The 13,996-nt window shown below is 46.0% G+C and overlaps 1 protein-coding gene across 1 annotated transcript in view; it reads right to left on the bottom strand.

Moving 5' to 3' along the window:
* The window catches only part of ATM (ATM serine/threonine kinase), a 1,586,045-nt gene that overhangs the window by 381,111 nt on the left and 1,190,938 nt on the right, over nt 1-13,996 (bottom strand). The window contains exon 50 of the mRNA XM_085621514.1: nt 2,497-2,704. Within this exon, the coding sequence (XP_085477640.1) occupies nt 2,497-2,704 (208 nt within the window). The remainder of the gene's footprint in view (nt 1-2,496; nt 2,705-13,996) is intronic.

The following is a 13,996-nucleotide window of genomic DNA, read 5'->3' as shown; positions in this document are numbered from 1 at the left end:
GCCATGTTCCTTCTGGCTCTTCGGTCCCGAATAGTCTTTTTGGATCGGAAAGACTTACAGGCCGGACAGTCTCGAGCCTCGTGTTCAGGGGAGAGGCAGAGATTGCATACCTCATGAAGATCGGTGTGGGGAAATTTGGACCCACATCGAGGGCACTTTTTAAATGGAGTTCTTTCCATGAGCCGGGACCGGAGCCTGGGTAGGCCCGAAGGCCGCCGTCGACGACTGGAACCGAAGGTTTGTGTCGATGAGAAGGCACGTTGATTGAAGAGATCGTGATAGAAACAATACAGCGATTGGGGTGAGGATTGCGCGTGGATCGTCGAACTGGAAGCTGTTCGGAACCGTAGCACGAAGATAACATCCGAGCTCGATGGCGGAAAAAAACAATCTGAGGATGGAGCCGAAGTCCATGCGCAATACGATCCAAAGGAGGAGTCACCGACCTCGTGACTTCCAAATACTTTCCAAGAGGAAAAACAAACTGCAAACATCCGGGCCCAACACCAGATGGCGATCTATGCAAAAGTGTGTAATCTGCAGCTCATATGCCTCGAACTTGTAGTTTTGCCACAATTTTTACTCCTATTTCAAAATATTACAATGATACTGCCAAAAGTCATGTTTGACAACTCGCACTCACTGCTGATAAAGCTGGCCTGGCCAGGGAAACAATCAAGAGTCCATTGGGACACTCTCAACCTACCTTATGATATGGGAGGGTTAAGTGCCCAGGATCTTGAATTGTATTAAAGAGCTGCCCAGAGTGTATTCACACATTACTGGTTACATGGCCCTCGTGACCGACTGCATCTACATATTGAACGGGATGCTGCAGATCCGCAGTCCCTCTTGCAGACACTTTTCTATAGGCCAACACGACACCACAGCGTATTCGACTACTTGTGTGTTAAGATACAGGCCTCGTGGCATCTATTGTAAAGACAAGCTGGAGCTCTCCTATATTCCCCGCACATTCCTTTCCAGTGGTGTTCTTGGTTTTCAATTGGGCGGAAAGAGGGAGCAAAGAGCGTGTGACGGTCATTAAGGATAACCAAGATGGGAGATTTTTTTAAAGATGGGGTGACTAGTAGATGGAAGGATGTGCAGGGGAAAGTGCCAACGCCAACAGCCCTAATTAGGTTTCATTTCCATAGAACCAGGCATGCGTTATATGCCCTACCGGGGGAGCATATGGTAGGACCTCCTGACACACCACCTCTGTCCACCTTACTGCAGGAAGAGATCCCAACAAAACTGATCATGAATTTTTACATATTTGCCCAGGGGACCCGCAGGCCTGAAATGACAAAAGTGAGGCAGGATTGCCAGCAAGATCTAGGCCGGCCCATTAGTGACAGACACTGGCAATATTGTTGCTCGAAAATTAAGACTATCTCTCTGAATGGGAGGTGCAGACTGATGCACTTTACGGATATCGATCAAGTTTATTATACACAAGTAGGCTTGCATCGCTATGGCCTGCGTGATTCCTCCCCAATGCCAGAGCTGTGGTAAGGCAGAAGCTGGGTCCATGCATGTAGCCTGGCAGTGCCCCAGGGAACATGAGTTCTGCAGTGTGATATTTCATGAGCTAGAGGTCATTACAGGAGAAAAACTTGTGCTTGATTCTGATGCTAGCACTGTTGGGCTACGATCTTGGCATTGCCAAAATGGCTAGGCGTTTGGTGGCTATTAGGCCCTTGTTAGCTAAATGCAGCGTGGCAATGAGGTGGGCTAAGGGACCCGTGCCAACTGTACAGAACTGGCACACGGATATGGTTTACTGTAATACACAGTCAGATGCATATAATGACCTGCTCCCCCCTCAAAACAGACCTAAGGATTACTGGAGCCTATACCAAATGTACTTATTGGGGAAGGAGTACAGGGATAGAGAGGGCGAAATAGGTTCAGAAACTGAGAATATGTAATTACCTATAGTATAATTGTAAGGGGAGAGTCATGTACTTGCCAATATGAGTACTATGTTCCCGCTATGGCACGATTTAGATCTGCATATTGGAAGACGGTGCTTGAGGCACTTGATCTGTTGGTTCAATTGAATTACTCCGGCGCCTTAACTACTGTCTGTATTTAACTTGTAACTATGATGGTAGAGGCCTCATGACAAGTTGCTATGTTTTCAGATAAAAAAAAAATAGGTAAGAATGTGGCAACAACTGTATGCTTGATATCACTGTAACACCCAGTCGTAACCTCTGTTCTTTGGGAATTTGATAATAAAGTTAAAAAAAATTCTTATGTGTGGTGTAAAAGCTATTGCAATTTGTTTTCCGAAGTCCATCTAGCTAAACATTACCAAAATGTGTCCCTTTTGTCAGATTAGAACAGTTGTGCAATTTGCATTACACCACTGTGCCAAACCTAATGAAACTGTTGTTTAATGTCAATATATAAGCTTCCCCCGTAGGTGAACTTCCCATTGACATGTTAAGTAAACAGCATCACTTTGACAAACAAAATCTCACAAACCTTCATGGTACAATTGACATCAGCCAGTGTCGAATTTTCCAGCCAGAGGGAACAAAGCCTGAAGATCCACAAATCATGCTCCTCTCCGCTTACTAGACAGCTGATGTAATTCTCAACTGCTTTGCACAAAAACTTCTTACGATCTTCTTTCAGGCCAGCAATAGCACATTCATCGAGTTCAAGCTCACGCTGCACCTTGACTGTGTACCTGTCAAACACAGAGTTTGCGTTAGCAATACATTGACAGGAGGCCTGAGCACAAGCTTATGTGGTTGATAATATAGAACAAGTTACTTACCTTCAGTAACTATGTATCTGTAAGAGACATATGTTAGTCATAGATTCCTTACCTTAGAATTTCCCCCAGGCGTCAGACTGGATTTGGAGATTTTTCTAAAGCGGTACCCCAGAGCATCGGTAGGTGGCGTCGGTACGCCATGTCCGTCGTCGGCATCATGGTCCATTCAGACACGACTTTCCAAGCCAGAAGCGCAGAGTCATGCAAGACACTGACCAATGGTGTGCCACATACAGCGCCCTGTAAGGGAGACCCTATCCATAGAAATCAGTTTGCAGAGCGGGAAGAATGGGTAAGGCGGTAAGGAATCTATAACTAACATATGTCTCTTACAGATACATCGTTACCGAAGTTAGGTAACTTGTTCATTTGAAAGAGACGATTAGTTATAGATTCCTTACCTTATAAAAGATACCCCAGCAATACCATCCACGGAGGAGGGACTGCGAACCAAGTTCATACCAGAAAGTCCTAGCAGACCGAACGGGCAAAGTAGCCGTCCCTCCGGACTTGGATGTGAGGCAGTAATGTCTGGTAAACGTGTGCATAGATGCCCGCGCTGCCGCCTCGCAGATATCATTGAGTGGGAATCTGCGTGCCAATGCAGTGGTTGCTGCCGTAGCCCTAGTCGAGTGAGCCCACAACCCCACTGGAAGATCTTTTTTAGCTAGATCATAGCAGAGGTTTATGCAAAGGACAACCCATCATGAGATGTAGGCCCTCACGCTGGAGAGGAACCAGCTGGAGGGATGCCTGGCCGGAAGAAAGCGAAGAGGACACCCACAGAAGACAAGTCACCCAGAGGGAGGCGACGGCAGAAACCCAAGCAGAGGGCCCTCGCAGAATGGGGAGGAAGGGCGGGTCGTGAAGGAATCTGCGGCTAGAATCGTCTCTATCAGATACATCGTTACCGAAGGTAAGTAACTTGTACATCTGTTAGAGACTACTAGCCGCAGATTCCTTAACGTAGAATAGATACTGGAGCCATACCCAGAAGGGAGGAGGGCCTGCGAGAGAGCCTCCCCACCAGGAGAGACACAGGGCCCAGAAGGGGACATGTCACAGGGACAAGAAGGGAAAGGCCAGGATATCCTAAGCCCAACCAAGGGAGAACTGCCCAACACCCCGCAGGAGCAGACAGCACCCGAAAAAGCCTCAAGGTACACAAGGACCACCTCAACCCCTAGAGAGAAGAGGTAGAACCGGAGGCAGGGCTCCCCTGAAGAAACACAGACACAGTGCCAGAAAAGAGCTGAACACACCCCAGCCGCAAGCAGCGGATAAGGCAGGGACGGCTCCACCGCCAAAAGCGTAGACAGAAGAAGATGGGCACAAGAGAAGACATCGAAGGCCACAATGGTGTATCAGAACAAACAGGCCTGCACTGGCATGCACAGCCAGCAGCAGCAGACAACACCATGGAATGGTGCACCCAGGACAAGCTAGACACCAGCCGGAGGCAGAGGCCAGGAAGGGCCAGGACACGCCCTCAGTGAGGGGCCGGCACACACGGAAAGAAAGAAAGAAAGAAAGAAAGAAAGAAAGAAAGAAAGAAAGAAAGAAAGAAAGAAAGAAAGAAAGAAAGAAGGAAAGAAAGACGGAGGACGGACCAATCTGTCCACCAGAAACACCACAGAGGACCAAAGCAGACAGAAGTGCAAAACCACTACAGCAGGCCAGACTAGGCCAGCGACACAGCGATCCAGAAGAAGGAAGCACGAAGATCGCATCGGCGACATACCGTGACGCCACGGAGAGCAGAGGCCCAACGGGCGACCACACCTCCCCAGCACATGAGAGAGCTATATAATAGCTACCATTACCCCACATAGGGCATGTTACGTCCTATGAACATGGGAACCCTCTTAGGAAAAAGTTTCCGCAGCAGAGGACAACAGAAGACCTGCGGAGAAAACCGCAGACGGCTTGTCAATCAGCCAATAAAGAATACACAGAAGGCCTATTCTCAGGGTCTACATGGCTTACCAACAGCCATAACACAAGTCAAAAAAGGGCCGGACCAGCAGCCAACAGCACCGGTGTCCCAACAAAAGGACCTGAAGGCACATCAACCACACAGAACCGGAGCCACTCGCTACAAGGCCCCAGGAAAACAACGGAAGAACACCTGCCGAAACACAGACTGACCTACAGGTCACTGAGGGGGAGGAGGAGGAGGAGAAGAAGGAGGAGGACGACGAAGCCCCGCAAGAAACCTCTGAATGGCAGAATCCGTCTGGGCATGGAACAAAAGAGTGCCATCAAAAGGAAGGTCCACCAACCGTTCCCTCACGTTCTCTGGGAACACACTATCCCATAGCCAGGCATGTCGACAAAGGGCCACCGAAGAAGCCATGGTACGACCAAGCACGTCCGTAACGTCCAGAGCCGAGCGAAGAAAAAAGGCCGCCAGCTCCCGGCCATCCAACACATGGTGCTGGAGATCAACACAGGCACCCTCCTGAGAAGCGGCAGACATAAGAGACTCTGCCGAGTCCCACAAGCAAGAAGTGGCCCTTGCCAAGACACAAAGAGTGTTAAGGGCCCGCAAAGCCGCGCTGGTGGAGGTGAAGATATTGCGCCCCCAGGAATCTAACCAGCGGGCCTCCCGTGACGGGGAGACAACACCGATGGCAGGGAGGGAAAGGCAGTCTGTAAAAGAGGACCCCTGGTAGAGGGGTGGAGGGAAAGACAGACCGGGTCATGCGGCGCAGGACGGTGGCGGTGCAGAAGTGGCTGGTTGCGGTATGAGCTCTGTCAGTTACAAATGGTAGCTGTGACAGAATACCCCTACTCCTGACTCATGGAGCCTGTCCCTTTAATCTTTGGTGACTGAAAATAAGAGGAATACCCCCTCTGCCAGTTAAGCCGCCTCAGCGTGCGCCGCACATAGACGGCTATACACACTTTGTTAGACCTGTCCTCTCACCTTCCACTTTCTTGGTCCTGATGAAAGCCAGCCCCAGTTTCCAGGCACTGGCTAAAACATGTTGACCCCACTGGATGGTGGTGACCATTGATACCTCCTTAGCCATCCCCTGCCTCCTTTTAATGCTGCCCATGGCCCATTATTAAATAATTCTAATTGGTTTTTGGGACCAGAGGGACAGCTTTTAAATATACACGCACTACACCATCACTGCACACTCACCTTGACAATAAACCAGCCCCGCTGCAATTGCAGGCGTCGCAGCACACTTGGGGTACATTCGGTACCCCTAGTGGGGAGCGATGATGAAGCATGCCACCAACTAGGTTGGTGGGTGAGGCCTTTCTTAAAAACCTAAAACCTCCCTTGACTAAAGAGACTATTCTGTTTTTGCATATCTACATACACATATCCCCCTCGACTATGGGGCTAGTTCCTTTTGATTTTCTACATTTGTACTCAGGGGAATTGAACCAGCTCCCTTTTTTCCTCTCTCTCTCTTTGATTTACATAATGTCGGCGTTCAAGCCATTGAGATGGCATCCCAATCTAAACACCCAACGTTGTTCTCTACGGAAGAGTACTTTGTCTATGGGACCCATGTTTCTACAATAGTTTGGTGTATCCAACACTACTCACATAATGTCATCTTCTCTATGGCCAGCATCTAAAAAATGGCGTGCAAGTTTGGTGATCCATTTTTTACATTTAACAGAGCTCCTTTGCTCGATAATCCTTTTTTTTTTACCTTGCGGGTCATCATGCCAACGTTCATTAAATTGCAAGGGCACTTGATTAAATAGATCAGGCATTCAGAGTAACAATTGGTATGGCTGGTAAGGATTCAGGGGGTCTTCAAGCCCTGATCCAGTTGTTTAGTGCGTTGCGTAGAATGGCAAACAATGCATTAACAACAGGGGATATCCTTTTATAGATTCACCGGTCCACAAGGTACGTGGGTTATCAAGGGTCACAGTATTACGAGGTCTGGTGTGTACCAGAATAGTTCTCAAATTACTGCTAAGCTTAAATGCAAAAAGGGGTTTACCACAGACCTTGTCGCCTATACTCAGGATGTGCCAGTTGGTGGTGATGGCTTTCTTAACAGTTTCGATCAAATGACTAAATGTGCCCATGCACACCAGGCGTTAACACCGAGGTCTTGAGATAGTTTCTAAAAGGGCCTCACGATTATTGTTACGTGCCCGTTTCGAGGCTCTCCGGATGAGGTAGGAGGATATTGTCGTGCAAGGAGGTTCTGAGTAAGATTATTAACATGTTCCTTGTACTTCATCAACTCTGTACAATTCCTTCATCAGTCACAAGAACTGCCCCACCGGAAGATGGTCACGAAGTGCTCTTGGATGGAAGCTCTTCTAGCTTAGCAAGGATTTCCGTGCTTAGGTTTTTGATATAGTTCTGTGAAAATCTGGCCTTCTTTGGGGTACAATTTGATATCCAGAAATGAAAGTTCTTGCTCACTTTATTCGCATGTAAATTTAAGATGATTGTTCAGAGAGTTCAGCCATATTGCAAACGCCTCCAAGGAGTCTTGGCCACGCTCCCAGATGACCAAAATATCATCAATTTATCTCTTCCACAGTATCAAATTCATGTGGAAGAGATTCTGCATAGGGTAGATATTTGTTCCTTCAAACCAATGCATATATGGGTTGGCCATACTAGGGGCATATGTGCTGCCCACGGGAGTGCCAGTAACCTGCCAGTACATTTGATCTTCAAACGAGAATTTTTTTCATGACAAAAGCTGTGGGAGTCTGATCACTCCAAGGATGTTGTGTCAGCAAATGTTCGATCGTACATAGAGTATCATTTTGAGGAATATTAGTATATAGAGTCTCCACATCAAAAGAGGCCAAGATGTGTTTATCAGGATCAAATCGAATCGTGGTCAAAAAAGGACAAGAAGTGTTTGGTGTTCTGAAGATGTGAGGGCATCTGTGCCACAACTGGTATGAGGAACCAATCTACAAATTGGGACAATGGTTCTAGAATAGAGCCAATCCCAGACACGATTGGTTTACGGGGTGGTCGTCTCTGAGTCTTATGTATCTTCGGTAAGATATAAAACGCTGGAGTTTAAGGATTGGTAGGGATCAAGTACTAAGCCTCGCTTTTGGTAATCCATCCTGACTCCTTGGCTTGAGATACAATAGTGTGGATCTTTTTCTGTAGTCTCGGGTAGGGTCACAAGTAATCTGTTTGCAATATTTACTGCCCTGAAGCTGCCATAGGCATTCAGAACTATAAGTCTCCATGTCCAGAACTACTTTGGGCCCACCTTTATCCGCCAGTTTGACCACAATATTAGAGCCAGAGCTCAGTTCATGTAGGCATCATTCTTCTTCCTTTGAAAGATTGAATAAGGGGCGCTTTGCTAGCCCTTTATTCGTGGAAAAATACTTCAAAACTGCATTTTCAAAGGTAGCCACTTCAGGGGGAACCTGTTGAAGAGTAGGGAAAAGGGTAGATTTATTTCTTAAACCAGTGTTGCAAGATATTTCCTGTATGCTGTTGTGTTTTGTCAAAGAAAAAGAATAGCCGTATGTTACGAAAGAATTCAAACTCCTGGTGCGTCTTGAAATCGTCACCCATGTAGGTAGGCACGAAGCCTAACCCTTTATCCAGAACTTGTAGTTCCAGGGGTGTGAGGCTTCTCTGACTTAGAGTAACTATTAGGTCACTGCTCCGCTTGTTGATGCACCCGTCATGCTCCTGGTTATACGTTGTTCTAGAGCTGGGTCCCAATGCACCTCCTTCCTCTGTTCCCGTCGAGTGTCTGTTGCCTCTTCTGCGTCCTCTTCGTCCCATGTCCTGGCCAAAAAAAGGTTGATAGCCAGGTCCATTATATGGCATAGGTTGAAACTAATGTGGTGGAAAAGCCCAAGAGTGCGGTGGCCACCACGAGGCAGGCTGTGAGAATGGGGCAAAATTACCAGGTCCTCTCATCTGCCTTTGCCTATATGGATTGTCTTGGTCACTCGAAACCGAATCCTCCGATTGGCTCCAATCATCTGAGTCAGATGTCCACTCGTCGGTATTATGATGCCATCCCTTTGCTCCTCTCCAGTTGTTCTTGTTAGGTTGTTGCATAGAGTAATCATCCTATATATATGGGTATACCTTTTCTTGAGTAAATCTGTCAAGATCCTTTTTAAGTTTGTTAACTTTGTATTTAATAAGATCCTCCTTGGTCTCATTCAATGTTTTGGTGATTTCCTCCAGTCTTTTCTTAAAAAACGTGATTTGTACCGAACACTTCAATTGATTCTCCAAGGCTTGTATTTCTACAATTAGATGGTCTGCAGCTTCTTTTGCCGTATTGATCAAAAGAACCAGTCTCTTGAACACTTCCTAGCAATTTTTGACCAGTTTATTTTGAACAGTTTATTCTCTAAAAAGAGTTGTATGATTTTGATACACATTTGTAGCAGAGTGACTCAAAATCTTGGTCCTGAAGAGTGCCCAGAACAACTTAGTCATACAAGGCAGAAACATGTTGACCTCATACAGGGTGAACATCCATTACCCTGTCTCACTGTGCTTTTATTCTCTATCTCCTAGGGCATACTAATATAAAGTTGTATTTGCTCCTATTAAGATAGTTTTAATTCACTTTTTCTTTTGCACTCTGCCCCTCAGTCTACCCCGGAGGTATTAGGACATAGATATGCCACATAAAACACTCCCGCTCCTTTTCTTTTGGAAAGTTGTAGCCCACACTGGGTACCTTGAGGTCCCAGTGTGTGGAGGGACCCAATGATGAAGCATGTCACCCTTAGGTGAGTGAGGGTTCTCGTCCAAAACACCTGAAGTGCCACCACCTTTCACCTACCATACATTTCTGGTTCTATGTTGCTTTCGCTACCCTATACACTGTGTGAGCTTAATGAACAAATTATTGCTACAGTAGAAATTCCCAGGCTCAAACATGCCCAATTCTTGTACCAAGGTTTTAAAACCGCTACACCAAGTTGTGGCACGCTCTACTCTTCACTATCCATGGAGCTACTGATCTGTGCTTTCCCAACTGTTGCTCTATTACCTTTGTAAACAATATTTTTAAAGGTGAGACAGGAGCATAAGCAGCATCAACCCTGATGTCACATATTCCTCTGCACTAAATACAGCAGCTGTCAGCAAAATGAATGTTCATAGACTTGCCCTGCTCAAAAACGGGCTTACAGTAACATGTAATATTTGCCAAAGCTAAGCTGCTACAGAACTAGAAATGCAATATATATGAAAAACATTTGCTCTAGCATAAAAAAAGTGAATTCGATAATGTGCACCAAAGAAAATTGAAAAATGTCTGACTTACGGAGCAAACTCACAAAGAATTTCTAGTTCTGCTATTACCTTGGACGAAAACTGTACAACAAGTGATGGCTGGCCTTTTAGGGTAGAAGGGGTACACCTGCACTAACTTTTTCAGCCACCTCAGTCGATTAGCTGGCTGATGGCCTGAGCCAACTTAAGCCTACAAACTTGGTTAATGGCTTTTAGATGCATAATGCACATGTGCAAAAAAAGAGTTTATGAACCCGTTACCCTCTTATACATACATGTTGTGTGGTAGAGGAAGGATCTAATGAATTGTGTAGCATATATAAGCACTTGGTCCAGGAAAAGTCCTCCTTAGTTTCCCATTACCATCTCTTCTCATTAGATACTTGCTACAGTCTGCTAAGGACTGCTGTCAAATGAAAGGAGGACATGGTCCTTGCTGCTATTATCACTTTACTAATTCTTACCCTATGACAGCGCTATATCTCTATGGTCCCCAAATGTAACAGTACGGTATTGTCTACTACATGTGAAGCATCCCATCTCCACAGATGCCCTCAGGGTCTCCAAGTGAGTTAGGTTTGCTCTGAGGTGATTCATGGTAGTGGGGGTGTTCGGAGTATGTGATCATGGGTGGTGAAGAGTTTTAAGAATAGTTGTCTGTGAACATGTTTGGTTGTATGTATGTTTAGTCAAGCATGTGACTGTGTGCAGCAGCTCGCCTCTGCCATCAGTCCTTTGTTCCCTGGACTTCACATGATTCTCGTTGCTGTAGGTCAATGTACACGGACTGTGATCTTAATCAGTTCAGCTTCTTCAATGACATGGATCATCCAGCTGCACTTGTCACTTCACTGAATGTGTGCAGAAGAACAGGGTCAATAGTCCATTCTGGCACCCACAAAAACAGTTACCCGATTGCAAAACATGACCCCAAAAATTGCCTTATTGAGACGGGGGGCATACACACAGCAAGTTGTCATTGTTCCTGTGGCTGAGAAAATTCTAGCAAGAAACCTGCACATGAGAATGTGAAAAGAAGTGAACAAATGGGAAATGAGAAGAAAATAAGGCAAATAGGAGCAAAGCAAGATCAAATAGATAACAAGAGAAGGGAGAGAATACACCTACAGAAAAGGAGAGGAAAATAGAGTATCGAAATTCGCAGAAACTATCTGAGCTAGAAGAAAAAGTTACTTACATTTGGTGAGTATCTTTCTGGTGGATTCTCTATCTACCTGCAGATTCATCACCTTTGAATATCCCCAAGGTGACAGACTTGCCCACAAACTTTTGCAGTAGGTATCTAGTGACACTAGAGAGTGCAGGCTCTGTTGCGACATCAGGGACGTTGTGATGACATCATCAGGATGATATAGTGCCTGGATCAGAGCACTTACATCAGTCCAACCGAACACAACTTACGAGGCGCTATCAAGAAACTGACAATCAAGCAGTGGTGTGACAATCAAGAAGTTGAAACGCATTCATATGGACAATATGAAGGGCTCCCCTCAAAGGGGAAACAGGAGGATCACTGCAGAATCTGCAGGTAGATAAAGCAGCCAACAGAAATATCACTACCTAAGGTAAGAAGCTTTCTTCTGATGAATACTTCTACCTGAAGATTTCTTACCTTTGTGTATAACCCTTGGGTAGTAGGACTAGAGAACTGAATCAGGACGGCATGAAGGACACACTGGGCAAACTGACTCTCTCCTCAATTCCAAATCGAAGCAATAACGTTTGGTGAAAGTACAAGGATCACATAGCCGCGTTGCAAATACAGCCACTGGAACCTCACCAGCTTCATAGAAGTGGAGAATGTTGCCATGGTGCAATGAGTTTTGATTCCTTCAAGTGGGTCTTTCTTGGCTAGAGCATAGCAGATCTTGATGAATAAAATGTTACGGTGACACGGAGTTTACTTCTGTACTGCCTTGTATACTGTACTACCTTCCCTTTTTGTCAGCAGTGTAGCTGACAAAGACCTTCTTGTCTCAATGAAATTCTTTTGTGCAGCTGATGTGAAGGCTTACTGCATGCCTCAGGTCGAGCTAGTAAAGCCTCTCCTCCTTAGTGGGATGTGGTGAAGGGTAAATCGATGGTAGAGTATTGGGATTGTCCCAGATGAAAAGGAGACACTACCTTTGGGAGGAAATCAGTTTTTGTCCACAACACCAACTTCTCTGGGAAGAACCACGTCAATGGAGGTCAGATAGCCAAGGTTTGCAACTTGCTGACTCAGCGAGCCAAGGTAATGACAAGTAGAGAAACTGTTTATGACATCAAAAGCGTCAACTGGCAACTGAGCACAGGCTCAAACGGAGTCTCCATAAGAAACATCAAAACCAAATTAAGGTTCCATTGAAGCATTATAAAAGGGGTTGATGGATACATGTTTACCAGACCTCTCAGAAATCTCATTACCACTGGAGAATGAAACAGATGTTGCCACTCAATCTTTTATCACAAAGGTGTAGGCTCTGAAGAGTGGGGTGCAGGACCTGTCTCCTTGGATTGAGACAGCAAGTCCACTATACGTGGAAGACAAAGAGGGACCATGTTCCCGACCATCTGATATTGGCTGTCATCACTGCTGTCACCTTTGTAAAGACTCAAGGCGCTGAAGTCAAGCCAAAAGGTAGTACTCTGAATAGGTAATGGGCAGTTCTTGTGAGACTGCAGGATTGGAATGTGAAAGACACCATCGAGTCTTTCAGCTCCAGTGCCAAGAAAACCAGAGCCAAGGACAGCATACTGAAGTTGCCCTTTCTGACGAAACAATTCAGGACCCTGAGATCGACTATGGACTGCAGAAAGCCATCCTTCTTGGGAGTCAGGAAGTACCAGGAGTAGCACCCATCCCAGTTCTTGTTCAAGCACCAGTTCTATTTCCCCTTTTCTGTAGCACAATTTCTACCTCCAGTTGCATGATCCGCAAGTGTTCTTGGGGAACCTGAGATGGATCTGGAGGACAGCTCGGGGGATGCAGACGGAAAAGAAGCTGCTGTTTCTAAAAGTTATACAGGGTAAAGGGTGGGAAGCAATTTAATTAGACTACTATAATTTTATTGAGTGAATTTAAATGATACTGTTTCAAATTTAATTCTATTTAGGAATGAGATATTTAAGTTATATAGAGGGAACGCTAATCTTGTTGTGCTCTTTTGAAAAAGAAACATAATCCAGTATCTCACTGAAACTGTTGGGATTGATAGCCTCCTGCATCTTGCTGGTCAGGCATGTCAGGTAGCATGAGCACCTGCACTAGCCTACCTTTGATGGATAGCAAGAAGGCTTTCAACTCCAAATGGATGACTCGCAACACCAGGAAGTTGATATGGAACCGGGCCTCCATTGGAGACCAGATGCCTCTGATTTCCACCTCTCTCAGATGGCATCCACAAACCAGAAGCAATGCATCGATCACCATTGTTAGCTCCGGCTGACCCAATCACAGTTCAGAAGCCACCACAGCAGGTCAGCTGCAGTCCCCTTTGAAATCTGGATGTGGTCGGAGAGATCCCCCCTTATGCTTTACCCAATGGGGCTTCAGATCACACTGCAGAGTGTTCATATGTCACCTGGTATGCTTGACCAGCAGGATGCAGGCGGTTATTAATACAAGCAGCCTTGGAGTTGTCCTCGCCGAGATCCAGAAAGAGGCTGAAAGCTGGGTCACCTCAGAGTCAGAGAGCACTATTGGCTGTGCTTCGTTGTCTGGCATCAACGTCTATGCTCCAGGGTCTGGAGTAGGTTGTGGCGCCCTGTCCGATGTCAGCAGCCTTGCTGGTGCGGACCTCCTAATAGTTCCAGAAGTTCCAGCGACAGCTGATGTCAGACCCGCTGAAGGAGTTTAAGCTGGAGGACCTTCCTGTTCATTGAGACCTGGAGGTGCAGCAGAGGTAGCCAGCAGCATGCCAAAAACATTTAGTATAGTTTTACAGAAATCAAGGATTTGC

The sequence above is a fragment of the Triturus cristatus genome, chromosome 8 (assembly GCF_964204655.1).
Source record: "Triturus cristatus chromosome 8, aTriCri1.1, whole genome shotgun sequence".
Classification (NCBI taxonomy): domain Eukaryota; kingdom Metazoa; phylum Chordata; class Amphibia; order Caudata; family Salamandridae; genus Triturus; species Triturus cristatus.
The sequence above is the reverse complement of the archived record's forward strand: the minus strand, read 5'-3'. Positions and strand labels throughout refer to the sequence as shown.